At 54.2% G+C, this 26,114-nt stretch overlaps 8 protein-coding genes across 8 annotated transcripts; 5 read left to right on the top strand and 3 right to left on the bottom strand.

Moving 5' to 3' along the window:
• The first annotated feature begins 447 nt into the window (after positions 1-447).
• Positions 448-1,694, top strand: BDV59DRAFT_166515 (guanine nucleotide-binding protein subunit gamma). Its single transcript, XM_073687725.1, has 3 exons — positions 448-981; positions 1,050-1,107; positions 1,165-1,694. The coding sequence occupies exons 1-3, from the start codon at positions 830-832 to the stop codon at positions 1,225-1,227; spliced, it is 273 nt and encodes a 90-aa protein (XP_073553015.1). The 5' UTR covers positions 448-829; the 3' UTR covers positions 1,228-1,694.
• A 151-nt stretch (positions 1,695-1,845) lies between these two features.
• Positions 1,846-3,027, bottom strand: BDV59DRAFT_197188 (cysteine-rich secreted protein; the record flags this gene model as incomplete). Its single annotated transcript, XM_073692855.1, has 2 exons — positions 1,846-2,372; positions 2,484-3,027. 2 exons carry the CDS (start codon positions 3,025-3,027, stop codon positions 1,846-1,848), a joined length of 1,071 nt encoding a protein of 356 aa, XP_073553016.1.
• A 928-nt stretch (positions 3,028-3,955) lies between these two features.
• On the bottom strand, positions 3,956-6,372 carry BDV59DRAFT_2101 (RNA-binding protein VTS1). The gene is made up of 3 exons (XM_073695528.1): positions 5,684-6,372; positions 4,329-5,626; positions 3,956-4,277 (listed from the first exon to the last, which is right to left on the bottom strand). The coding sequence occupies exons 1-3, from the start codon at positions 6,186-6,188 to the stop codon at positions 4,221-4,223; spliced, it is 1,860 nt and encodes a 619-aa protein (XP_073553017.1). The 5' UTR covers positions 6,189-6,372; the 3' UTR covers positions 3,956-4,220.
• A 639-nt stretch (positions 6,373-7,011) lies between these two features.
• BDV59DRAFT_166523 (uncharacterized protein) lies at positions 7,012-11,044 on the top strand. Its single transcript, XM_073687726.1, has 4 exons — positions 7,012-8,836; positions 8,890-9,718; positions 9,769-9,984; positions 10,035-11,044. Exons 1-4 carry the CDS (start codon positions 7,523-7,525, stop codon positions 10,919-10,921), a joined length of 3,246 nt encoding a protein of 1,081 aa, XP_073553018.1. The 5' UTR covers positions 7,012-7,522; the 3' UTR covers positions 10,922-11,044.
• A 480-nt stretch (positions 11,045-11,524) lies between these two features.
• Positions 11,525-13,421, top strand: BDV59DRAFT_166524 (FAD-binding oxidoreductase). The gene is made up of 2 exons (XM_073687727.1): positions 11,525-12,213; positions 12,272-13,421. The coding sequence occupies exons 1-2, from the start codon at positions 11,643-11,645 to the stop codon at positions 13,249-13,251; spliced, it is 1,551 nt and encodes a 516-aa protein (XP_073553019.1). The 5' UTR covers positions 11,525-11,642; the 3' UTR covers positions 13,252-13,421.
• Positions 13,422-16,248, bottom strand: BDV59DRAFT_166525 (patatin-like phospholipase domain-containing protein). Its single transcript, XM_073687728.1, has one exon. It carries the CDS (start codon positions 15,652-15,654, stop codon positions 13,504-13,506), a length of 2,151 nt encoding a protein of 716 aa, XP_073553020.1. The 5' UTR covers positions 15,655-16,248; the 3' UTR covers positions 13,422-13,503.
• Positions 16,249-20,048: 3,800 nt separating this feature from the next.
• BDV59DRAFT_166530 (uncharacterized protein) lies at positions 20,049-23,500 on the top strand. The gene is made up of 3 exons (XM_073687729.1): positions 20,049-20,384; positions 20,430-20,602; positions 20,655-23,500. The coding sequence occupies exons 2-3, from the start codon at positions 20,561-20,563 to the stop codon at positions 23,028-23,030; spliced, it is 2,418 nt and encodes an 805-aa protein (XP_073553021.1). The 5' UTR covers positions 20,049-20,384; positions 20,430-20,560; the 3' UTR covers positions 23,031-23,500.
• Positions 23,501-24,522: 1,022 nt separating this feature from the next.
• On the top strand, positions 24,523-25,941 carry glcA (type 1 serine/threonine-protein phosphatase catalytic subunit GLC7). Its single transcript, XM_073696014.1, has 4 exons — positions 24,523-24,797; positions 24,869-25,270; positions 25,420-25,719; positions 25,777-25,941. Exons 1-4 carry the CDS (start codon positions 24,621-24,623, stop codon positions 25,870-25,872), a joined length of 975 nt encoding a protein of 324 aa, XP_073553022.1. The 5' UTR covers positions 24,523-24,620; the 3' UTR covers positions 25,873-25,941.
• The last annotated feature ends 173 nt before the right edge of the window (positions 25,942-26,114 follow it).

Raw genomic sequence — 26,114 nt, forward strand, 5'->3', positions numbered from 1 at the left:
TACGCAGGACGTAATATTTTCTAGGGAGACGACTGGCTGTTGAGCACGCAGCAGGTAGAGCGAATCTCCGCTAGGCAACCAGACCAGGCTGTTACATTCTCCAACACGGAGTGGTCAGGCGAAGTCTGGAATGATGATGGAGTTGGATGTATCAATGGTAATTATATGGTATCGAGGCGTAATTTACACCACGACTGAGGGTATCGACGTACCAGCCCGTACCGACTGGTATCTGCATCATTCGACGGATCAAGAATGTATCAGAAGCAATCAATAATGTATCATAATGGATCATAAGATGAGGAGAAATATTGATAGATCACCCTGTATCTCTATCTATCTATATCTACCGTATCTATCATCTACGAGGTCATCTCATACTAAGTTAAGGACCTACTACTTATTAATCTCGTACTAAACTCTCCGGGCACAGACCACCCGTGACTCTCCCTCTCTCTCTCTCTCGCTCCTCCATCTTCTTCCTCTTCCTCTTCTCTCTCGTTCTCTCCGGTCTCTCTTTTCTTCGCTCTCTCTCTCTATCTCTCTCCCCTCCAACTCCATCATTCATCCATTCGCTTTATCCCTCCTCCCTCCGATCCCTCCAGCGATCCCTTCTCCCGGTTTCGGAATATAATCCCCTCCTTTTCCTCTTCCTCGTGTTTCCCCTTACTCCTCCCCTCTTCCTCCTCTGCTCCCTCCGTCCGTCCGGCTCTCCGCACAATCCCATTCGAATCCTTCTTCGTCGCCTCCCTCTCTCGGCTCTCTCCCTCCTCGTCAATCCCTCCTTCGTCCGTGGACTTTTCCCCCGCGACCGAATTCTCTCCTCAAAATGCCTCCCTACGAGCTCCGATCGGGTGGTGACGTGAAGAACAAGAAGCAGAGTGTCGCCGATCTCAAATTCCGTCGTCTTACAGAACTCAATGCCCGTCTGAAGGAGGATCTGGATCGTCCCAGAGTCAAGGTCTCCGAAGCTGCCTTGTCGTACGTTGCGATCGTCCATCTGCCCTCCTGATGGCCACTCCGTCCCTAACCCAACTGCCCCCGTCTAGTCTCATCAACTACTGCAACAACACCCGTGACTACATGGTTCCCTCCGTATGGGGTCAGGTATGCGACACCTTTCCGCTCAACAAGTCTCCTCCGATCCGTCTAATCCGTTCATAGGTCGACAAGCGCGAAGACCCCTATGCGCCCCAACAGCAGGGCGGTTGCTGCACCGTCATGTAAAAACACCCTCACGATTCCGATTCTCATCGCGACGATCTTCTTCTCCTCCAATCCCTCTTGACGGTTCTACGGGGTGACATGATCGGTCTTCGTCCTTGACACCGATCCGCCGAAGGAGCGCGCGCTGGACCTGCAGGACTTCGGACAGACACTGCAAGTGGGATTCTTGTTCTTCTTCTTTCACCTTCCCAGTGCGATGCGAGTGCACGCGGGAATGGGTGGTCATATTTTATTTACTACTTTTTTTTTTTTCCATCCTTTTCTTTGTGGAAAATTCCCCCCCTTCCCTTTTCCCCATCTATAGTGCTCTCGATATCAGAATATTTCCTTTGTTTGTGTTCGTGGGATTTGTCTCTGTTGGACCAAAAAGGCGGTTTCCATCCGTTTCTTGTAATATAGATGTCCGATCGATCGAGATGGTCTTATATGTATCTGCTAGGAGACTCAATTGAGCCGCTGTACCCATCCAACACACTCCATTCGAAACTAGCTACCGACGTCGACCGTAGCTACGTACATCACCCGCTCTCTTCCGAAACCACCGACCATCCGGTACCACAGCAGCCGAGTTGCGCAGATCCTGCACCTCGTGCTACACCCACGCCCAGGGCTACCTAACTAGCACGAACAGGACCCCTTCGCGCACCGCTGCTGGCTCTGCTGCCCGCCCTTCCCCCAGATACAGCTATTCACCGCCGCCTTCACATCACACGGCACCTCCGTCAGCTCGAACGGCACACACATCTGCGGGTCCTGCGAGAAGAACGTCAAGGCAGGCGTGTCGGCCGGACACGCCGGGCCCACGCCCTGCTCAACCCCGCCGAGGCAGTACTTCCCACATGGCCAGGGGGTCAGCGCGAACCGCCCCGCGTTGTCAAACACCTTGGTCTTGCCGATATGCACTCCGTCCTTGACGTTGTTGAGCCACTGCCCGCCGTTGGCGCCCGTCTTCGGGTCGCCCGTCAGGTCCCGGATGTACGTCAGGTCGCCCGGGTTGACCGCCAGGCCGGCCGTGCAGTTCTGGTCGCCGCACAGCTGGAACTTGCCGTAGTGGAAGTTCATGTCGTCCGTGCGCGCGTAGTAGATCCCGTCTGCGCCGGACCCAAGCGTTTTGCCGTTTGCGCCGATGAAGAGGTAGCATTTGCCTGTGAGGGCCGTTGTTAGCGTGGTTCATCTTCTCCGGTCTGGGGAGGTCGGAGAGAAGAGGGAAGGGAAAGGAAGAGAAAGGAAGGGAGGGAGGGAGGGAATGAGCGCACCCGTCGTGAGGCCCGAGTCGCAGACCGGCGCGCCGGGCGTCTGCGCCGCCACCGCGCACGTCCCGTCCGCGCGTTCGGTCTGTCCCCTCGGACAGACGCATTTGCCGTCCACCAGGACCTTGCCGTTCGAGCAGGTCGGCGACGGGGCGACCGTCGGGGTCTGGCATAGCCGGCCGTCCCAGGTCCAGCCGCTGGGACAGCAGTAGTAGCCGACCCCGGGGCCGCCAGCGAGGTCGTGGCCCGCGGCGCAGCAGTCAAAGGCCGTGGCCGGGCTGCCCAGGAGTGACTGCGAGCCCGAGCAGCAGGCGAAGTACTTCCTGTCCTGCGTGAGGGTCGGCACGGTGCCCGGCGTCGCGCAGGTGCGCGTGGTCTTGCATTGCAGGCCGGTGCCGCAGTCCGGGTCGGTGTACTGGATGGTACTGCCGATGATGGTTGCGTCGGTGCCAACCTCGAAGGAGGGAACATTCTTCTGGTACTCCCTGGCATGGAGAGAGGACACCTGGAGGAGAAAGGCCAGAAGAGTGAGCTGGGTTGGGTTCTTCATTGGGGCTATTGCTGTTGCTGGTGCTGGTGTTGTTTCTGTTGTTGATTTGGAATTGCAATTGATGGTGATGGGGGGTGTTGGTGTTGAGAGTCCCGGGGGTTTATATACCCGGCGCACCCCGTATAAGAGCTATATAGAGCTGTCTATGCTGTCTATGCTCTTGGACACTCGTTGCGAGCACGCTTGCTGATGGTCAACTGACATCGGGGACCTAGTCCGCTTACTCTCAGACTTTGCGCATTCGATCATCTGTGAGATGTCCGTAAGCCACTATCACAGCTGTGACGCAAACGAGGTTGCATCTTCCTGTCATATCCTCGTGGTATATGCAGTGGCGAAGGATTGAGGAGGGCGTTTCTTGACACGGACCGTGATGGAACGCAGGACGAGATCATTTCCACGTCGAATGGCCTACCTGATCTTGTAAGTATCGTCCGCATTCTCCGCGAGCAGAATGGCGATAAAAACCAGCATCAGAGCATCCGGCTTGTAGGAAGCAGTCGATATAGTCACCTCGTGGATCCCAGCTGACAGCTCGGGTAAGCATGTACGTCCGGCCCCCTGCATCCGTCATGCGAATTCCACGCAGGATAAGACGGCGTCGATGGCAGACCAGACCGTAGAGTTGCTTCTTCAGCGGAAACGGGAGGTCATCTGGTGCCATGCTGGTCGATATCAGAATCCAAGTAATTGCAATTCCGGGGGGCCGGTTTGTTTGTCTGCATAACGGTTCAGTCAGCCACGAGCGATGTATACAATAAACCTGTCCGATGATAGAACCAATGCAGATGATAGTCGTCAATTAATCACTAATGTACTCAACATGAACATCTTGTGCTTCAAGCCAATCAGTCAAGCCTCGTCTTGGTCGTAACCCATTTTCCTGGCATCACGGCATTTGAGACACAGCCTGGTCCCCCAAATGCGTGTCCAAGGGAGTGTGCTGCCGCTGGATGGGCAGCCTCAGTGCACATATCAAACACACGAAACATGGAAAATACACACGTAGCTAACCAAACAAATACGTTGCCAACCAATTCCTGGACAACCTCCACCCACCGGTCACTCCAGGAATTTTCGCTCGTAGAGGAATAGTCGGATCCTGCCCCTGATGTCCAATTCACAATCTAGTCGGATTAATGCAAGAGAGAGAATGGTAAGAAATGCGCGGAAGAGAACGGATGCATCCTTCGTCACAGAATGCCATCGAGTTTGCCCTCGGACTTGGCTTCCTTGACTTGTTCAAAGACCTGCATCTGTTAGTTACGGTTGCTGAGTTCGACAACAGATCCACCACGCACCTTGAGCATCTTGTTTCTCGCACCGAGAGCGTTCACTCCCCGCTCTTCCAGCGCCTTGTCGTTGAGGTCCACCAATTCGGTCCATTTCAGGTCCTTCAAGTTATCCGTATACTTGTGCAACCGCAAAGATCTCAGCCAGCTGGGAATGTCTTTCAGCAGGTTCGGGTCCGTGGGATCCTCTGGTGGCTTCGAGCTACCACGGCGACCGCGCGGGGAACGTCCCCGGGTGACTTCCGAATGATCGGACAGGTAGCCCTCGTGACCGCCGAGACCAAACTGTCCCAGTCCAAGGGCTCCCAGGCCATTACCCATGAGGGGGTTGTTCGGGTCATAGGCCGCCAAGAACCCGTTGTTCTGCGGCGACGTGAATCCCATAGCACCGAGGGATCCACCCTGCATGGCAATGCCAGGAGAGGTCGGGCGCGATCGGCGACCAGCCATCGAGGCTTGCTGTTGCGCCTGCAACGCCGCGAGCTGCTGAGCATTGAGAAGCTGACCGGCAACCAGCTGATTCGGTCCCGGGAGGCCTGGACTCGCCAGGCCACCCTGAGACATGGGTTGGCTGACATTGACATTGGAGTTCTTCCCCTGACCGTCATTAGAGCGAGCCCGGCGATACTTGCGAGCGTCATCCAGCGCAATCCGGTTGTTCACGGTGGACAAGGCGGCCAGCTTCATCGCCGTCGCATTGGCCACCATGTCGGCATGCGTGTTCTGCTGCTGTGGCTGCGGCTGCTGCTGCTGCTGCTGTTGGCCGAACGTTGCCGTCATGGGAGTGTTGGTCATGGAGGCCCAGCTAGCATTTCCAACATTGTAAGGTGATAGCAACGGGGCCTCGATGTCGGGAGCGGGAATTGTGGCGGTCTGCGTGGGCAGAGGGGAGCGCAGACCAGACTGGCTGAATTGGCCCATGGGCTGATGGCCAGACGAGGACTTGGGCCGAGCAATGGGGGGTTGCGGTTCGGAGCCTCTCTGGGTCCACGGAGATACCGGAGGCTGCCCCAAGTTGTCTGAACTGTTGTCCGGGGCAGAAATGGTCGGCGCAACGAAGGAAGTTCGGTCTCCAAACACAGCACTGTTACGGTTAGAGGGAGGCGCATTTCCAGTCTGCTGGGTAAATTCGGCCTTCTTCTTGGCAATCGCGGCCGCAGCGTCGGGGAACATGGCGTTGATAGTTGAGGAGTCGAGACCAGAGTTCCGCTTCGCGCCGGGAGAAGGGGGAGGACGGCCCAGAGAGTTCCGGGAGGTGTCTACGTTCAACTTGGACATGGCATCATTAAGGCGGTTGGACATGGCATCTGCAGAGCCGACTGTTAGTCCTTTACCTGGTCGTTTGGCGGGTGAGAAACACATACCCTTTTCACCAAAGTTTGCCGGCGACAGCAATCCAGACATGGGATGGCTCTTGGCCATCTGCTGCAGGACCTGAATGAAGAAACGAATTTGCACCTGTGTCGTCTGTTGCAACAGAGCGTACAACGCAGCCGTCCGTTCTGCCTCACTGAGGACGCGGAACCACTGCTCGATGGCGCTCAGCTCGTCCTTGAAGTCCTGGTCCAGTGTAGCGGCGGCCATCTCTTCCAATGTTGTTTCATACTGATCGATATCAGCCAGCCACTGCTGCGCCGCACGGTCCAGGGGATCCTCTGCGTTGTTCGGCGTCTGGGACTGCTGGTTGAAGAAAACCTCCGAGGACGGGCGGATGCTGCGGGAGGACAGCGGAGAAGGGAAACCAGACATATCGGCCGATGCTCGAAGCTGGTGTGAACCCAAGTTGCGAGACGAGGAAGGGGGGCGAAGGGTGGTAGATTTGGTCGCGTCAGGAGTACTGTTGCGGTTTCCGATGATATGGCTAGCCATGAAGCACGTAACGAGGGAGTCGTCAGGCAAGGAACGTGACGAGGGAGGGTGTTTGCGGTTTCACAAGACTCGGAGGTATAATAGATACAGAAAAAGAAATATTACTGCAAAGCACCGGCAGCACCTGCTGAGTTTGCGTGGGAAATTCGGTAGAGGACCTTTATCGAAAGAGGACCACTTGCACGATGATAACCAAAGAGCCGATTTATAGAAAGAAACACGGGAGTCGAGAAGCGAGACCGACCAGAGATCAAAAAAATCCCTCTAAGAGAAAAAAAAAAAAAAAAACTTTTTTTTTTTGGTGATGAGAGTTTGAATGATCTTCCTTTTCGATCGGATGAGAAATCCAAGCGCAACGGCTCTAGGCGATGGCGATTGGGGAGCACAGACCAGTCCAGTGGCTGCACTCTGACTCGAGTTCTGGAGAAGGAATCGAATCGAAGGAGCATCCAAGAGAGGAGTGGGAAACCGGAGAGTTCGAGATGAATAAATCCAAGGTGGACCGAACAACGGGATATAAATTAGGAAATGTGGGTTCCCTTTTTTTTCCCTTTTTTTCGGGGGGGAGTTATTAACGAAAGGATGTCGAGATCAACTGCAATAGTGTGTCAAACACAACAGGCAGAGAAAACGAAGCATCAAGAAGAATGAAGGAAAGGAAGAAAGAAGAGGGAAGAAGATGGCGAGAGATTGATGGGAGGAAGAGGAGGAGGAAGAGAGAAGGTGGAGGAGAAGAAGAGGAGAAAAAAAGAGAGAAGCGAAGAGCCGGCGCTTTGCCGTTTGGGGGAATCACAGGACTGGCCGAACATCATCCATCCTCATACTTGAATCGACTCCCCATCATTTTCGTTCGACCTCGAGCCCTCCCTCAACCACCCTCCCTCTTCTCTTTCTATTCCCTTGATACGTCGTCTCGGTCAATTGTCTTCCCGATCGTCTTGCGTTGACCATCCCTCCGCTCTACGGACAGCTCGGATCGCTCTGAGCTTGACCACTACTAGGCCCTTGCACACCCACCAACGTCAATCCGGTCTTTTGCTGCTCGGAAATTCCAATGACTTTCTGATTCCCTCTGCTGAACCCAGTTGATACCCTTCCAGGTATTCGGGCTAGGTGGACACGGCAGCCAAATTCGCTTCCTCTGGTTCGCTGGTCCCTTCATTGCCCGATACTCTACTAGAAACCACCTGTGATCGGCTCCCGCGTCGTAATCCTGGTCCGAATATCCGCATCGGATATGCACGATTGCTAGTTTACGGTCTTCGGTCGTGAACAGGTTCTCTACCCAAACGTCCCTTGTCTAACTATCCTGGCGGGGATTTGACGTCACCATCATGGATTATCTAGACGAATCAGACCACGACGGCGTGGATCAAAATATCTACCCGGATATCGATGAAAACATGCAGTACCCATGGCAAGGCGTCCGGACGACCACCACCGAGGCGGACTCGTCGCTTCATTCCGTGATTGACCCGCGGCTGTACAAGGACTTGTTTCCTGCCGGTGAAACGCAGTTTCCCGATCAGTCAGAGGCTGGTGAGGACATCGACGACAGCTATTACGGCGCGCAGTTCTCGGATGAAGACTCTGAATATGAGTACTCCGGGGCTGAAGGCCAAAGTGACGAGGAATTCTCGGAGGTCTCCGAAGAAGATGCTGACGATGACGGCCGACGACGGCGGAGACGACGTCAACGGTCAGGTCCCTTTTCAGGCCGGTACGGTGCTCGGGGTGGGAAAGGTATCAAAAGAGGCCCGCGCAAGCCTTTGGAGCCCAGCCCGGAGTTCAAACTGTTACACTCCGAAGCTACCTCCGCCTTTATCGATGGCGATTACGAGCGAGCCATAGATCTGGTCAAACGTGCCATCCAGATTAACCCTGAGATGTTTGCCGCCCATTCTCTGCTGTCTGAGATCTTCTTGGCCCAAGGAGAGAAAGACAAAGCCTTGACCGCGCTCTTCAGCGGTGCCCATACTCGTCCAAGAGATCCCACCGTATGGGCCAAGGTGGCGCGAATGATCCTGGAAAGGGCTGGTGATGATCGACAAGCCGCTTTGAACGACGTTATCTATTGTTACAGCCGTGTGATTGACATTGACCCTCGCAACTACAATGCCCGGTACCAAAGGGCGGCCGTGTATCGAGAGCTCGGCCATAACGGCCGAGCCGCCACCGAATATGAAAGAATCCTCAATGATGTACCACATGACACAAGGGCTCTTCGGCACCTTGCGGAGGTTTACATAGATTTGGATAAAGTGTCCAGAGCCGTCGACCGATGGGCCGAGAGTATTGAGTACTACCTCTCCCTCGATCCAGAAGAAGCTCCCAACTTTTCTTGGTCTGATGTTAATATCTATGCCGAGCTTTATACCTACCTGGGCCAGCATGAGAAAGGGTTGAACGTTCTGAAGCAGTTGGCAAGATGGCTGCTGGGTCGAAAGGATGATACAATATGGGAGACTTTCGACAAAGATGATCGTGAATGGGATGCCGATGATTCGCCCCGTCGGATCAAGCTCGACGGCTACATTCCCGGTCAGTGGCCACGGGACTCATACGGGCTTGGGCTTCCGCTGGAACTCCGCATTAAGCTTGGCCTCTACCGACTGAGGATGGGTTATGAACACAAAGATGAAGCTCTCGTAAGATCCTAACAGAACCGATACTATCGCGCAACCCGCTAACTCAATGGTAGTTCCATTTTGAATGGCTGAACCCTGAAGATACCGAAGAGGGAGCGCGGCTTTATGATTATGGAGACCTTTTCCGTGAAGTCGCTGATGCGCTTAACGAGATGGGTCTAGCTGAGGACGCTCTCCGGTTCTATATGCCTCTCCAACAGACCAACGAATATGCTGATGTCAGCTACTTTATGGCTTTGGGTGACTGTTTCAGACAACTAGACAAACTGGAAGATGCGGAAAATTGTTATATCACCGTTGCAGAGCATGATGCAAGACACATCCAATCTCGCGTCCAACTGGCAAGGTTGTACGACAACCTTGGAATGTCTGAACAGGCGCTCAAATACGTCAACGAGGCAGTTCTGCTGGAGAGGCAAGAAATCAGAGGTGATCGTCGACGAAAAGATACACGGCTGGAACAGCTGGTGTTGGAATTCAAAACCGCCGATATGGAAGTAGAGGCAACCGCAGTACCGTTGCGGCCAATTGCCCCGAAACCTTCAGCGGCTGAAGAGGCAACTACCCTCACTACAGCCGCGGGCCGGAGGCGCTCTGTGGAGCTCGGGGCCGACAGGACAGAAAACGTCCAATATCTCTACAAAAAATTGTTTCAGCTACAGCCCAAAGTCAAAGAAGGAAGCGCCGAAGCCACGGAGGACTGGCTAGATATTGCCGATGCCCTCCTGCGCGAATTTCGGTCTAACCGGGCATTCTACCCTGTTCAGCGAAATGTTACTTTCCTAGGGTATTCGCGCGATGCACAGAAGAAAGGCGGGAAGAAAGGCGATACCGTCATGGATGAAATGGAAGAAATGGCTAGTCGCCTGCAGGAATCTTTAGGTAAGATATTGCACGAAGGTGTCGTTTCTCATGGCCGCTGACTTTTGTAGGGAATGTCCCCGAAGAACCTCTTCAAGACGCCATACCCACTGATTACCATGGCATATCCTTCGACGAATGGCTCGATCTGTTCCTTGAGTATGCACTTATCGTGGCAGGACAAGGCGAGCCAGGCGAAGGGTATGAGGCCCTGGCAGCAGCAGCCGACGCCAGTATCTGGTACCATTCGAAACCAAGCCTCCGTCTGATTCACGTATGCTGGTTCAGTAAGTTCTTCGCTATACCACGTACCGAAACGAAACCTAACATCACGTAGCGTGTGCACTGCGGGCGGGCGATGGGAAGACCCTCGTGAGCGAAGCTCGCTGGTTCATCAAGAAATATCAATTTGTGACCGACACATACCGTCTGCATACGATTTTAAGCCGTGTGTCTGGTGATCCCGTATTCCACGCGCCGCCGGAGAAGAAGTTCATGCTCCGACAGATCAGAGCCATCGACTACAACCTGCCCAAAGAAAGCGAATCTACCGGACACGGCAATGTTCCCGTGCGGCCATCGGTGTACAAAGAACGTGCATCCCTTACAACACGCGACGAATCTGGAGAGCTCATCACGGCGGAGGAGATGGACATCACCCTGCTTTACTTATACGGCCACATGCTCTTTTCCACCGACAGCTTCATGGAAGCCTTGAACTATTTCTTCCGCGCCTACGCGCTGGATGATAAGAACCCTGCTGTTCTACTTTCCATTGCGCTCTGTTATATCCGTCAATCTCTGAAGCGCCAGTCAGAAAACCGCCACTACCAGATTATACAAGGGCTTTCCTTCATGCAGGAATACCGGCGTGTGCGTGAACGAAAAGGATGCTCCCTACAGGAACGACAAGAGATGGAGTTCAACTTCGCACGAGTGTACCATACCTTGAGTCTAGCACATCTAGCCGTGGAAGGCTATCAGCGGGTGTTGGGTTTGGGGGAGCAGATCCGGGCGGAGCATCAACGCTCCATACCTATCTCCCGGGTGACCAAACCGGCAGACAACGATGACGAGTCTATGCCGCAAGCTGAGTCTGGGGTTGAAGATACATTCGTGGAGGACTTCTCCTTGGAGGCGGCAATGGCCTTACAGGGTATATATGCTCTGAACGGAGATTTCAAATCTGCCCAGGAAGTCACGACCAAATGGCTTGTTATCTGAGGGTGTATATTCCAGTATGAGAGGAGTTATATAGGTTCTGAATGTTGAGATACCCAGTTGTATTAAGCTCGTTATGTGGTTTGATATGGTTTACAGTGACAGTGGCTTCATGCAGAATGACGTGTGAGGCTGTTTCCAACAAATATTGCGGTTGTAGCCTTTAGAAGAGATGAAGCAGCCCGAGTGCCTATTCCTGCGATGGAGTTCGACTTGACGAAATGTCTTATCAGAGTTTCGGCTGTAATCACCAATAATTATAATAATCCGAGGATTCTATAGCTATCCTTTCGCGTCCTAGACACTTGTGCAAAGATATATCTTGGAGCTTTATGAGAAAATGTCAAAAGCGGCGCTTGATGTGGTATATAACCTTTACGTGCTGGTCTACAGTTTTGATCACACTGTATGCTTAGCGAAGAGAATGTACCTGAGATATGATGATAGATCGCGTGATATTACTTATAGTCACATTGGATGCTCTCACACCGATAGGTCTATTCTTAGCGATGTTTGTGACCTATCTAAATTCCTCCTCGTTATGGAATGTGCGGCTGGGTCATGCCTACATGCTTTACATACTTGATTCGCCCCAAGATATGTACTCTGGAAAGGGAGACTTCAAGAACTGCCCCTTGTTATCTCTTCGCGGTTGATCTGTTTGTGAAGAACGAAAGACGTTATAGATCCACATCCAGGATAACTTCCATCTCAGCAGCAGGCCATGCCAGTAGTAGCAGTTCTCACACGGCTTATAAGCACTCTTTTTGCCATACACCCACTCCTTACCCGCTCTATTGCCCTAGAAAACATCCAGAATCTCCCTGCATCCCTCCTAGATTGCTTGGACACAACAGGCTCCTCCGTGTTCTACCCCAGCAGCCCAGGATACGATGCACTCCGCAGGACGCAAAACGCCGACTATTCTCCCCGCCCTGCAGCGATAGTACAGCCTACATCCTCGAAAGAGGTTGCAGCTATCTTGCGATGTGTGTCTGCAGAAGAAGGGCGAGTCAAGCTCAGCCCCAAAGGAGGCGGCCACAGTTACGCAGCCTACGGTTTCTCGGGGCAGGTGGTTATTGATTCCGGCAAGATGAAGGATATCACGTTCAACGACGCAAGAAGGGAAGTGACCGTGCAGTTCGGCCAGACCCTGGGCCCGTTGGCCACTGCGATGGGTCGAAAGGGATACGCATTGCCTCATGGCACCTGTCCTGGCGTTGGAGTCGCTGGACACTCCTTAGGGGGTGGCTATGGGTACACCTCACGCAAGTGGGGGTGGCTTCTAGACCACAGTAAGTAGGTTCCGTGGCGGGGCGTATCAAGCCAAATCACTACTAACCCGTCCTTCAGTTGTAGCGATGGAGTTTGTCGATGTCCACGGCAATATCAAGCACCTCAGCAGCAACGCCACGGGGACCGATGCTGAACTGTGGTGGGGGCTGCGCGGTGCAGGAGCCAACAATTTTGGCGTAGTGACTTCGTTTACATATGCAATGGAGTTGGCCCCCGCAGCTACCGTCAACTTCAACCTGCCCTTCGCGGCCAAGTCGGACTGTTCGCAGGCGTTGTTGAGTCTACAGGACCTTGGAGGGCCTCTGGCTGATCAACACAACGGTCTCCCCATAGAATGGGGTGCGGATCTCGTCTTCACAGGCCGTGTGCCAGGTGAAGGAAGCTCCTGCTATATTCTTGGCCAGTATCTAGGCACGGAGGCCGAATACTCTGCTGTCCACGATCGGCTGCTAGAGGATCTCCAACGGCGCGGGGTGAAGCCACTCGCAAATGGGACCCGGAGTAGAGAATTCAAGGACTGGACCGAGGCTCTCACAGATATCATGGGCTCCCTGAATGAACCAAGCGTCCCCCTATCTTATTACGCCAAGTCGCTTCTAGACGACGGAGCTCCCCGATACACAGTCCACGATGCAGATTCTATCATGGATGCCGTCCAAGCTGCAAGAACTAACGGCGCTAAGAGCAGGGTAGCCTTCAATGTCGAAGGACCAAGATCGAGGACGAACCAGAAACCTCCAATGGGCGATACGTCATTCGTCCATCGAGACAGTCTCTTCATCGTTCAGATATACTCGAGCTATGGGCATGCGACTGTTCGTACTGAAGTGGTGAGCAAGCTGGACAATGCCATGAAGACTGTCAGGGCTGGCAATCCCCGGAGTAACTGGCATGCTTACCAAAACTACGTTGATCCATATCTGGAAGACTTTGGACAGGCATATTATGGTCCTAATCTGGAAAGATTGAAATCCTTGAAGTCGTTGGCGGATCCGAACGCAATATTTGATTATCCACAGAGCCTCAACCACGCTTGATGCCCTCAGGGCACTTGGGGAGTTCCACAATCTAGAGTTTGTTTCTAGCGTCATAGACAGATAGCACCATAGATATAGGATAAGCCCTCGCCATTCTTGACAGAAAGATTGCAAGCACAACGGGGTGGAATCTATTTAGATGTTTGTTCTTGTATTACAACAATATTTATACAAGTCACAATCTACATAATTTATAACACACAATATGCCGATTTATACCAGGATCATCAGAATCGTACAACAATGACCACGTCATTGGAGCTTCGCCGTGTCACTATCGATATCATCAAAGAAGACTGCCGACTGCCGCCGCATCTCTACCAACAGACTACTGCGGCGGCGGCGACGGGGGCGAGCCGAACGCAACGAGAACACAGTCGAGGAATCGAGTTCCGAGCTATCTGACAGCTCCGCAGAGTTGGAGTCGGCCTCTTTGGAGTCCTCCCTATTCCGCTCGGGGAGATTCTGATCCAGACGCTCCACCATGGGGTTGACCGGCTCATGCCCGCCGTCGCCGCGGAGACGGAACTGCGACGGCGCCGTGACATGCCCGCCGGCCGAGGCCGACTGCTCCAGACCCTTTATGATGGCGTATTCGATCTTGAGGCGGTTCTTGATGAACTGGATCTTGGGGAATGCGCTCTGCTGACCCATGTGGATCATGCGCGCCAGACGCTCCGGGGTCGGGTCCGAAAGGATGTAGTAAAAATCCGACGGGACGGTCTTGGGCCAGATGGTTACGGTGCCGCTGAACTTCTGCAGCCAGATCTCGCTCCAGTCTTGACCCATCGGGCGTGGGAGGAGTTCCAGATGGCGGAGCACGCGGAGCCACTTGTTCATGTCGAGTTTGATGTACTGCTCTATGGCAGATCCCAGGAATCCACCACGCCAGCCTCGTCCTTTACGGTGGGTGACTGGCCGGCCGACGGCCCCTCGGGAGCTGAAGAAGAAGAGGTTGATGTGGGGGTTTACCTGCGAGACGATTGTGAAGTTGACGTTGAAGTGAAGATTCAACGCCTTGATGGGGATGTCCGTTCGCAAGCTGCCGTCCTTCCATTTGTGGCCAAAGGAATACGGTGCGAGTGTGCCGTCGCGCTTTTTGGTCATCAGAACCACAGGGTTTAAGATGCCGGGGACTGCGGCGGAGGCGAGGACGGCACTCCAGATCACACAGTTCGGGGAGGTGAGGTAGTTCGCCAGGATCGTAGGGGAGTGAGGGTCGGAAGGCACACAAGACACATTCAAGATTCGACCGGTGCGCTCGTACGCCTCCCGGAAGGTGGTCGACCCTCTGCAAAACCAGCTGCATTGCTGAGCCCACTCGAGCGTGTCGAATCGCGCGCCGGTCCGCCACCACCGCTGGATCCAGGTCGTGAACCCCTCATGGCAAGCCCTGATGCGGTGTGCCAGCGCTGGCACAAGTAGCTGCTTCAGCTCGTCGTCCGTCCGGGTAGCGACCAATGCAGCTACCAACGCACCCCCCGATGTGCCGGTGATGATCTCGGGCAAGACATTGTTATCCAACAAGGCCCGGACGACTCCAAAATGGTAGTACGCGAACGTGGCACCGCCGGACAGGCAGAGCGCGGTGCGTCCAAAATTTGTGTCCAAATGTTTGAAATGATGGTATTTGTCCTCGTTGCCGACTTGTTTACTATCTGTCACCAACTCCAAACACGCCTTCACCTCGTCGATGTATTCCTGTACAAGGTCCTTGGTGCCCGAGTATGTTTCGCTGTAGAGACGGGGGTTCTCGACGCCGGCGAAGTTATTCTTGACGCACGCTTCGAGAATGGTGCACAGCTCCTCGACGGCGGGCGACTCGGTCGAGGGCGGGTGTTCGTGATGCATCTCCCACTCGGCATCTTTCCTCAGTTTTCGCAGCCGTGAGACGAGTTTGTTGATGGTGATGTGGTCGTAGTATGCATTCTCGTCGACTTCCTTCCAGGCGTGGTTCCCCAGGTGGGCATCGAGCGCCTCCGCAGCCTTGAGCCAGTCGCGGTAATTGGTCTGCACATAGAGCTGATTCCGCAGAGACTGCCTCTTGCCGCGCCAGGAGACCCACTGCTCGTAGATGAAGATGTAGAACCGGGTCAGGATATACGCCACACCCAGGAAGCCGATCCAGCTCAGCACGAAAGCCAGAAAGGGCCACTTCAGAACGGTGTAGAGAACTCCTTCTCTGGTTTCATCCTTCGTGCGTCGAGGTTCATTCCGTCGGCCACGAGTTTTCCGTACACGCTGATAGACAGGGCGCCAATCGTTGAGGGCGACAAGCGGAAGGACATCCTGGTCATTGAGGGCGTCTTCGAACCGTTGCAGATCATCCGGACGGATAAATTCGCGATCGTAGTCGGGGAGAGTTCGGGGATCGTAGCCGTCTCCAATTGCAGGATCCGTCATGATCAGGAAGCATTCATGACGGGACGATCGTGGAGGGAGGAGGTCCGAAGGGATGGGAGAGATGGAGTGTGAGATTCAAGCTGGGATGAGGAAACAATGACATCGACGTCACATAATCTTGAAACGGGTATGCACCGCCACGGGTGCCGATCCAGCCACAGTGGGGGGAAATGCGAATGACTCAGCAGTGGCGGGACCCCCCGCGAGCGGGCGGAGATAAGAAAGAACCATGGGTCCAAGTCAACATGGGTTTAATCTTCTTTACGCAGTCCTACAGGGTATATCCCCACTATTCGTTTAGGGTCTTCACCGACTTTCTCGTGACGGCCGGATTCGATCGAGGGTGGATTGACTGGTAAACAAAATCCCTCTATCCCACCGGGATAGAATGTAGGGGGCCTTGGGGTATGTGCCGACGTTGTTTGGTCTGGGGAACTTTGGAATGTACGGAGGGGCATCCACATGCTTCAGAACACGCGGCCAGAGGGTTGATCGGCTGTGGGTAATCCTGTACATGCCTACGGACGCCGTATTGGCCTGCTCATGGACCATGACATTTCCGCTCGGCGCGAAGACAGAAAATTCTATTTTGGGGCTTGCCTGTACAAAGCATGTTGTGCGATTAGCGGCCCAAATCTCAATCATGGCTTGCTGGGACAAGATATGATCCAAGTTGTGTCACCTTCACAAATAGTGGCGAACGCCCCCTGCAGCCAAATTCATTGGAAGGACGTCAACACCAGCCAAGCCTCTTCGATCTTTAAGCATTGCGGGGTAATCGCCAGCAGTCAGTCCTAAAAGAGAAACTGGAGGCCAACCTTCCCTCCGGTGGGATGAAACGGATCTGTTTGCTAGCCCATGGAAGGATTGAACACGAAATCCTGGGGGCGAGGACGCGCCGTCCGACTATTTCCGTTGAATGGTCATCCTGGCCATGATTTGCAGCTACCGCACACTATCCCAGCCGGTCTTGCAGGCGACGACCCCACTAGCACGCTTGCTCGTGGAAGGGTCGGCTAGGAGAGACAAACTGGCTCAAGAACACTTCCCCACTGCAGCTCTAGTGACTTTTGGATTTAGCCTTCTCGGTTGGATGTCGCCGAGGGGCATCATCCACGGCAGAGGTCGGCGCTGAGAGGGTTGAACAGAAAAAAAGAAACGAAGGCGCCGGTCCCCACCGCGCACGCAAATGTCTGCCCCTCCTAGATAAACCCCAAGGTAGCAGATAGTTCTCAGCTTCGTCGAACGGTTTAGTTAATGATAGTCTCTTCCGCCACAGGCACTCCGAAACCCGCCACCGAGGACACCGCCGACATTAACGCTCTCGCGCGGTTGCCGCTGGTTAGGGTCCGTGATTAACGTTATTTGGAAAGACGTGGTAGGAATCCTTAGCGGGACGAGTTTAGTTGGCTAGTATAGCCAATCTGTTAGTAAACGGACGGTCACCGTGGGAATGGATGGAATGAGAAAGAGAGTTGAAGTAGGGTTTCCCGAAACAGGAACCTGCAGGTAGAGCAAATGAACATCCATTAAGGAGAGTGGAAGGTGGAATTGAAACAGCCACTCCTTCGCCCGGGACCGGGACTAAACGTTGACCATCATCTTCCGTATTGGCTCGACTGCATGAAGATCGGGGAAATCGGTGCTTTTTGCTTGGTCCGTGAGCGACACATCCAGCATGCATGACCGAATAACCATCCCCTCCTCTGCTTGTCGTTTTCCTCGCACGCGGGATCGCAAAATGCAAATGGTCGCCATGGCCACGCTGATTGGTACGAGAATCGCTACAGGCGGTACCACTCGCTGATCGCTGGAGCGGTTGACTTGACGGCGGTGGAGAAATGACCCGCTCGCACTGCAGTCGTCAGATCTCTATCCACTTTGTCTATTTTTTTTACGTCTTGGAGTCGTCGCGTCGTTCTACGATCATACTATTTTATGGATCTGTCGGATGGAGATGATGTAGGTGTAGTTGGAGTCCGCAAATGGAAGCGTCCGATTTCTTCACGATGTCATTCTGGTCATGTGCGAGCCTCCACGAAATGTCCTCCCACTGACGAACCGCATTTCCGTCCCGTTTGTTGTCCTCTGTCGGAGAGAGAAAAGACGAATGAGTGTCGGCGCCAAGCAACTCGATTTTCCCTTGTGAGACACGATTGATCCAGGGATCACAGAGCCAACTCCCTTACATCGTGCATGATATCAAAAACTTTTCTTCATACATACGCCGTACGCCATACATAACATATACATATTAGGTGGGCAGGAGTGCTACCGTGGGTCGGTCGGCTTTCGCGCAGAGACTCCTAGCATGGAGCAATCTACCTGCGGCGTTGGCTGCGTGGTCGGGGCGTGCAGCATGGCAACACCGCCCGTCTAGGACTGAGTTCTGGATGGATATAAAACTCTCCTACCGTGGAAGCCGATCGGAGACGCTGTTTCAGGGTGATTTGCCTTTCTTTTCCGCGTCCGGGCAACTAGAACGTACGTGCGTACGACGTAGGAATTTGAATTTCTCGGAAACCCGACTTTTTGGACGTGTATTGCGACCGAAACGTGGTGTACCTGGGTACACTCATTCAGGATATTTATTGTGATTCGTACTCGGGAGGCCTACGTGCAGTCGATTGGTGGGCACGCGAGGCTGTCGGTCAGCGTACCATCCACGATGATTCATGGACGTCATTGATCTGAGGCGACAGGCCAATGTGCGTGCGGCGATGGATGCTTCCGGGCGATCACACGAACGTGGGGCGGTGGACGAAGAAGAGTGTCTGGAGGGGGGAAATGAACAGGACGGAAGGGAACCATGGATCACACTTGACTGATATCTAGGAGGGAATGAGTGGGAATCACCGAAGAATGTTGGTGGTGGTGTGATACTGACGGGCGGGAGAGAGCGGTGTGAGGTGAAAAGTTTAGGTAGTATAGGCGTCTTGACGTCTTAAGAGTCATCTTAAGACGATGACTCGGTGGTTGCGGTCATTTGCAGGCTCCACTTGAGCCTCTGTCCGGATATGACGATGATGATGCGGTTGAGGTCAGTGCGAGCTCGGACTAATTTATCGATAGGGATTATGCGGATTCTGTACGCGCTACGGAGTGCATTGTACGCTGTCGGTATCTCCAGTGTTCTATCCAAGATGATCGTCGAGAGAATGATAGACCGTGCACGGGACGGGAGGCGTATGGATCCCAGATGGCCTGCGTACCGTCTGTCGACACGAGGTCTCGTCCGTCCACCATCCTCCCCCTGAATAGGGGTTCGCTCGCCGATGGTGTCTCTCGATGTCCAGAGCCTCTGCAGGACAGCGTCATGCAGGTGACCAGGCAGGCGTGATGATAGGCCACCGAGGGATCCGCCAGGGCGCTATCAGCTGCACGTTGGAAGCCCCACTGCCAATCACGGGAAGTGTTGATAGTGACCTGAGTTGCATCGGTAACAGCAGCCCATGGAGCGAAAAGTTTTTCTTCCACCCGACCTGCATGCAGCTGCATCCTCCTCCCTTTTTACTATTCTTATGGTGCATAAGGATTGAATCTAATTTCCTTGGGATTTGGTATCTGGTCTGACTCCTGAACGTTTGGACGGGTCACCCCACAACCCCCCTAGAACCGAAGAATGTCCCGGCAATCCCTTGGATCGAGCGTTGGTGGTTGATACCTACCTAGTTATGGAGTAGAAAGGCCGAATGTACTTTGATCATCTCTCCTATCTGAAACCGATCCGACATACTCGTCACGTTCAGGAATGGTTCCAAGGAGGGGTAGAACCTTAAGAGGATATCATCATCATTCCAGAGGCCCTCGCCGGAGTACCTGGGTGGTAGCCCCAGATGTGTCCCGGATGGGTTTGACCATGGATCGTTCAATCGGGATGGGACGAAATCTTGGGGAAGAGAGTTGCCACCGATGATATGAGGCCATCCGATCATGTACTCGGGCAGACCATCACGACAGGAGGTATGCGATCCGCTATCGAGGCAAATTGCCAACCCTATTATGAGACTAAAACGAGTCCCCGCCATACCGTACGATACGGTCGGTCTATCCGATAACAAACGACACGACTGATTCAACAACACGAATAACAATAACAGTCATCACACTCATGATCAAATATTGATAATCAGATAGAGTATACCTAGGTAACTGCCAGCAAATAAACGGGCGTTCCAATCTTTGTTTTCCATCTGACGAGTTTGGGAATTGGAGTATCAGCTTACCCTAACTCAGCCCCTCCTCAGCTGATTGATCCATCCTTACCCACCCTTGGCTCTTGCCTTTCCCTTCCCCCCCATCGTGCATGCCACCACTGGTTAGCCCGACTAGCCCGCTGCTAGTACTTGCATATTAGATTTACCTCCCCCGGCCCTGTCTTATCCTGTCTCGTCCGTTTCTCTTTTTTTTTTCCCCTTCTCCTCACCACTCCCTCTCCTATCCTCCATCATCCTATCCTCCTCTTTCATCCTCATCCTCGTCTCCATCCTCTTCCGGCATCTCCTCCTCTCTCTTCTTCTTTGCCTTGTCCAGGTGACAAGCTCTTCCCTCTTCTTCCTCTCCTCTGGATTCGATCACCTCTCGTCCAACTTCAATATCACACCCGTCTTGGGAGGTCCTTTGGATTCATTTCGTGTTTCTTCTCTTTTTTTTTCCCTTTCTTTCTTTGCTTCTCCATTCTTCTGTAGACTGCATCTGCATCCATTTCGTCCTCTCTCCCCCACTCTCAGGTATTTCTCTCGTTCTCACGGTCTCTTCCCTCGCTAACGTCTCAGGCCCATCTCTTCCCTCGACTGCCACAACAAGATGTCGACCCCTGTCTCCATCACTACACCTATATCCTGAGCGTTCCTCTTCAGAGTTCGCCTGACTGGGCCCTGTCTTGTTGGGCACCGCATTGTCCGTAATGGAGAAGCTGAACACTGAAGATGGACAGCTTTTCATCAAAGTACGCTTCCCCCTCCATTCCCTCCTTCTGCAAGTCTTAACCTTCTTCCTAGAATCTCGCCAGTTTCGTACGCACGCATGAGAAAGCCCTCGCCAACGCCCTGCAACTGCGCCGCCAACCCTCCAAAAATGGCCCCTCCCACTCCCAGTCCGGCTCGTCCGCGAGCTCAGCGACAGCCACGTTGGCCGCCGCGATCTCCTTCGGGGCATTGAAATTCACCTCCCAGAGTATCAAGCCTGCGAAACTCACCCTCACCCCCCATCACCTCTTCTACCTTCTCTCCCGCTTTGAAGACTTGTCCATTTCCGTGGGCCCCATGAGCGTCCGGCTGGAGAACATCCAAACCGACGTCTCCCAGTCCTATGTCTCCTTCCTGAATAAGCCACAGCGATCTCGGGGCGACCGGGACTCCATTCACTCCGTTTCCAGTGTCCGTAGCGTCATGTCTGGTATGAGTGGCCTCTGGTCTTCCTTCGGCCTGGGATCCAAGGACTCCGTATCCAAGTCGGAAAAGGCCAAGGCTGCCCTAGAAGCGGATCTTAAGTACCTCTACTCGGCCTTCACAAAAATCCCCTGTCTCCGTCTAGCCCCGGACCGTCGTGCCCGTCTGATCCGTGGATATGAGGAATTCCCCTTTGACACCGCGGTCCCGCTCCACTCCTTTAAGAACCTGGGTGCTTTAGAGATCATCGATATAGACTTCCGCTCGTTTTTCGGCTGGGACCGACTCTCCGAGCAGCTGAGGACACTAACTGTCAAACGGGCCAATCTCGAGGATCCCGCCGACTTGCTCACGGGCATCGTGCTGGATGACATTGACCGCCGCCGGAGACGCTCCTCCAAGCATCAGCCGTCGCCCGTGCTGGGTTGGAACGGAAATGCCTATCCTCAGCCCGTTCACAAAGCCGACATGGCCGGGTCGGTTTCCGCGCCCGGGTCCCCCGTGGCGGATGCGCCGTTTGGCTCCAGTGCAAGCCCCAAAGCAGCTCCCATGATCCGAGGCACCTCCGAGGGCGGCAAAGCCCGCACCCGCACGGGCAGTATCTCTCCGTCGCGCCCGGCCAGTTCCAAGCTCTCGTATCGTCATAGCAAAGGAAATCCCTCGCGCATCCGTCGCACCGGGTCGGGCAGTTCCAACTCCAGCGAGGCCTCCGGGCACCGTAGTGGAAGCTCCTCGAATCTACTCGCGGGCATCCTCCCGCCAACGAAATGGCGATTCTTGCGCCATCTGGGTCTCCCGGATAACTCCTTAACCACCTTGACGGCAGCCGGCCTGGCTCCGGTAGCCAACACTCTTCAATCCCTCGATCTGTCCGCCAATCTGTTCACCGAGGTTCCCGACAGCCTGGCTTCCTTGGTCGCTTTGCGCGCCTTGAACCTGGCCAATTGCATGATCACATCTCTGCATTCCTTGTCCAGGAACCCTCTCCCCGCGATCACCGCCCTAAACCTCCGCGGCAACCGACTTCGTTCCCTGGCCGGCATCGAGCGTCTGCTTTCGCTAGAACGGCTGGACCTCCGGGACAACAAGCTGTCTGATCCGACGGAGATCGCCCGGCTGACTTGTCTCCCTGAGATACGGGAGATCTGGGTGTCGGGCAATCCGTTCGTGAAGACGCATTCCGGCCACCGGGTGGTGATCTTCAACTTGTTCCGCCGCACGCCAGGGTATTCCGAGGATGTCATCATCGATGGATCCGGACCGGGATACACAGAAAGGAAGCAGTTGGTGGAACGCGCGGCGGAACCCGAGGCCGCGCCAGTGATCCGATCCGCCGCGGCGGATCATTCAGCGGTCGTCAGCAAACCCACCGTCACTATCGTCTCCGGCGGCGGCGGCGGCCATCCGCCCCAGACTGCGGAGGAAACGGATGGAGCCCCGCGGCGAGGGACAACGCCGGACGTTAGCGCGGTTGGGTCCAGTCGCCGCAAGAAAGGTCATCGGCGGAGGATAGTGGACCTGTCGGTCGAAAAAAAGCCTTCCACTGATGGTAATGAACACCCAGGTGCAGTGGTGCCTTCTGCTCTTTCCGTCCCACACCTTCAATTGCCCGTTGATCCGTTTGTCACGCCGTCTCCCGACCGTCAATGGAAATCTGATGGTGGACCTCAGGCCGGACCTTCCGACACGAACACGCACGCGCCCCCTAACGCTCGTGACCGCGAGCTCCCTCCCCTGCCGGCGGACGACGCCCTGGCGATCCCGCGCAGTCTGCAGGGAATCGACTGGAATGTCGAGGGGGAGTTCGTCCAGCGGCAGCTCGAGGCGCTGCAGCAAGACGTTGACAGTGGTTGGCTTGCCCGGCTCGCCGAACGCGGCTGGGAGCAGACGCAGCGGGATCTCGGCGAGTCTTCTTCTCTGCTCCCGACTGAATCGCTGGGCCGGGCGAACACGCAGCCGATCCTCAGCGGAGGCCATGCGGTTTGACCGAAGCCCCGATGACTTTCGACTTTCGACCTTTTGAAAAAGTGGATTTTTCTCACGTTGACATGTTTTTGTCGGTTAAGACTGATACATTGATATACACATTCCCATGGCCTCCTCGCGGAGGTTTGCGACTCGACCTGGGAATGGTTCCCAGGCGGCATTGAGGCGTTAGGCCGGATGTATGAACGCGTTCTCATTTCCCCGTCATTTTGATTCTGCCCGTTTTGACTCCACCTTTTGTTGCTTCATTGTTTGCGAGCCATTAGAGCACCTGTATTGTACTGGGATGAGTTGGAGTTTACGGGCGTTTATGAATTGTTTTCGGATTGGAAGTAATGACGGATGGGAGGATTGGATTGTTCTTGACAGATACCTTTGGCGATGATGATTTTCGGACGATGCATGAGCCATGGATGACGATAATCTCGGATAAATAGGTGGTAGAGAATGAAGACTTTCAAGTTGATCGGAATTGGGACTCTTGTAGGTGAAGTAAAGTTGACTTCAATCCCTCCAACCAAAAATACGGAGATGTAACGAGACGGTCCCCCGCGTTCTGCCGAAACCTTCCGCTTCCCTTTTCCTCCTTCTCGACTTCCCTCCCGCTGCCGTCTTTCCCTCCTCCTTCTTCCCCCAACCAAATTCTCTGGTAAGTCAAGTCTGCGTCGTCTGCTTCTCTTCCTCTTCTCCCTCCCTCTCCCTCCCTCTCTCTCTCTTCTCTTCATTCTCTCCCATCGTCTTCTTCCCCTCACCCTCTCGCCAGGTCGTGAATTTGCTGCATATCTCCTCTGCCAAACTACCACCCCCCCGACCGCTGTGAAGAAAAAAAAAACATCTTCCCCTTGATTGCCGACCCTCGTTCCACCACCTCGTCGTCGTCGTCGTCGTCGTCTTCGCGCCGTCTCTGCAAAATCCTCCCTCCGTCGACTTCGTCCTTTGCACGCCACCTCGTCCTCGTGTAGATCCAGTCGACCGTCTCCTTCTTGTCCGTCTTATTAATCGCATCTCCTATCGCGTGTTGTCGCCATCTCCATCCCGGAATCCGATCACCGAGTTTTCCCCTCTCCACGCGCGCGCCTCATCGCCGTCAAATCCCATCCCCATCCACTGCCAAAGTGTGAGATCTTCACGGTTTTCTGGCGTCCCAGCCAGATCCTCCGTTGTTCCAAAGGCCATTCGGCCTGTTTCCGTCCGCCTTTTTTGAGTTTGCTTTTCTTTAGATCCATTTGGTAAGCCTTCCGCCCCTCTCTCCACCACCCATCCATCGCCCTCTCTTCCATCATCCTACTCCTCCAGCGAAGGAAAATTTCCCGGACGCTTCTTTCACGCGTTTCTCTCACCCAATTTCCTCCTTCCTTGGATCCTCCTTTCCTTCGTTTTCGAATCTCGTTAACCCCTCACAGTCCATAGACGCCGCGTCATCAGTCGTACCGGGCCCTCCGCCAGCGTCCCCTTGCCCTCTTTCGCTTCTTTTTCTTTTCATCGTTCTTCCTTCATCGCTCCACGCCTGTTTTAATTGGTCCTTGTTCTCTTCCTTACCTCTTCTCTTCCCCCTTCCTCTTCCTCGTCTCTCGCTAAACCCCCGACGTCATGGCGGACCAGGAAGTGGATTTGGACTCGATCATTGATAGACTGTTGGAGGTCAGAGGCAGCCGTCCGGGAAAGCAAGTCCAGCTGCTGGAGTCGGAAATTCGCTATCTCTGCACCAAGGCCCGTGAGATCTTCATCTCCCAGCCCATCCTACTCGAGCTGGAGGCCCCCATCAAGGTGAGACCGGTTCCCCGGGATGCACGCGACTGCTTGCCCCTCTGTTATCCCCACTAATGCCTACCTGCTAGATCTGCGGTGATATTCACGGCCAATACTACGATCTCCTTCGCCTGTTCGAATACGGCGGCTTCCCGCCGGAGGCCAACTACCTGTTCCTCGGCGACTACGTCGACCGGGGCAAGCAGTCTCTTGAGACCATCTGCCTGCTTCTGGCGTATAAGATCAAATATCCCGAGAACTTCTTTGTCCTCCGCGGAAACCACGAATGCGCGTCCATCAACCGTATCTACGGCTTCTACGATGAGTGCAAGCGCCGGTATAACATCAAGCTGTGGAAGACCTTCACCGACTGCTTCAACTGCCTACCCATTGCCGCCATCATCGACGAGAAGATCTTCACCATGCACGGTGGCCTGAGCCCCGACCTCAACTCGATGGAGCAGATCCGTCGGGTCATGCGCCCCACCGATGTAAGTTTTCTATCTCGAGTTTTCTCATTTCACCCCGAGCAGGTGCCGGTTCCTCCCGGGCATCCGGTCCTTTCACCCACGCGGACATCCGTCCTCGAGATTTTGCCGGGCTGTTTGAAGCTCAAGGCTCGATTTGCTGACTGGAATAGATCCCCGACTGCGGTCTCCTGTGCGACTTGCTGTGGTCCGATCCCGACAAAGACATCACCGGCTGGAGCGAAAACGACCGAGGTGTGTCGTTCACGTTCGGACCGGATGTTGTATCCCGCTTCTTGCAGAAACACGATATGGATCTGATATGCCGTGCGCACCAAGTCGTTGAGGACGGTTATGAGTTCTTTTCCAAACGACAGCTGGTCACGCTATTCAGTGCGCCCAACTACTGCGGCGAGTTCGACAACGCCGGCGCGATGATGAGTGTTGACGAGAGCTTGCTTTGTTCCTTCCAGGTAAGTTGGATTACGCTTCTGCGGTAAAAAAGGAAAACTCCCTGCTAATCCGGATAGATCTTGAAACCAGCAGAAAAGAAACAAAAGTACGTTTACGGGGGCATGAGCTCAGGCAGACCCATCACTCCTCCGCGAAAGCAAAAGAAAAAGTAAGAAATCATACGAGCTTTTCCATGTGCAGCAGGTTCGGGCGGAGATAAGAAAGAGCGGCATATACCCATCCACCACCATTGTCACCATCACCACCACACGAGAGACCCCCTTTCGCAACGACTTCGAATGGCCATACATTAGACGATCGGAAGCAGCAGAGATGCCGAACCACGCGAGAGTTTTCCCCTTCGGCAGAACGTCCCGTCTCCTCTCCAGCACTTCTCCATCCACCCAGCGGCTTC

Source organism: Aspergillus ambiguus, assembly GCF_047715705.1.
Source record: "Aspergillus ambiguus strain CBS 117.58 unplaced genomic scaffold BDV59scaffold_1, whole genome shotgun sequence".
Classification (NCBI taxonomy): Eukaryota; Fungi; Ascomycota; class Eurotiomycetes; order Eurotiales; family Aspergillaceae; genus Aspergillus; species Aspergillus ambiguus.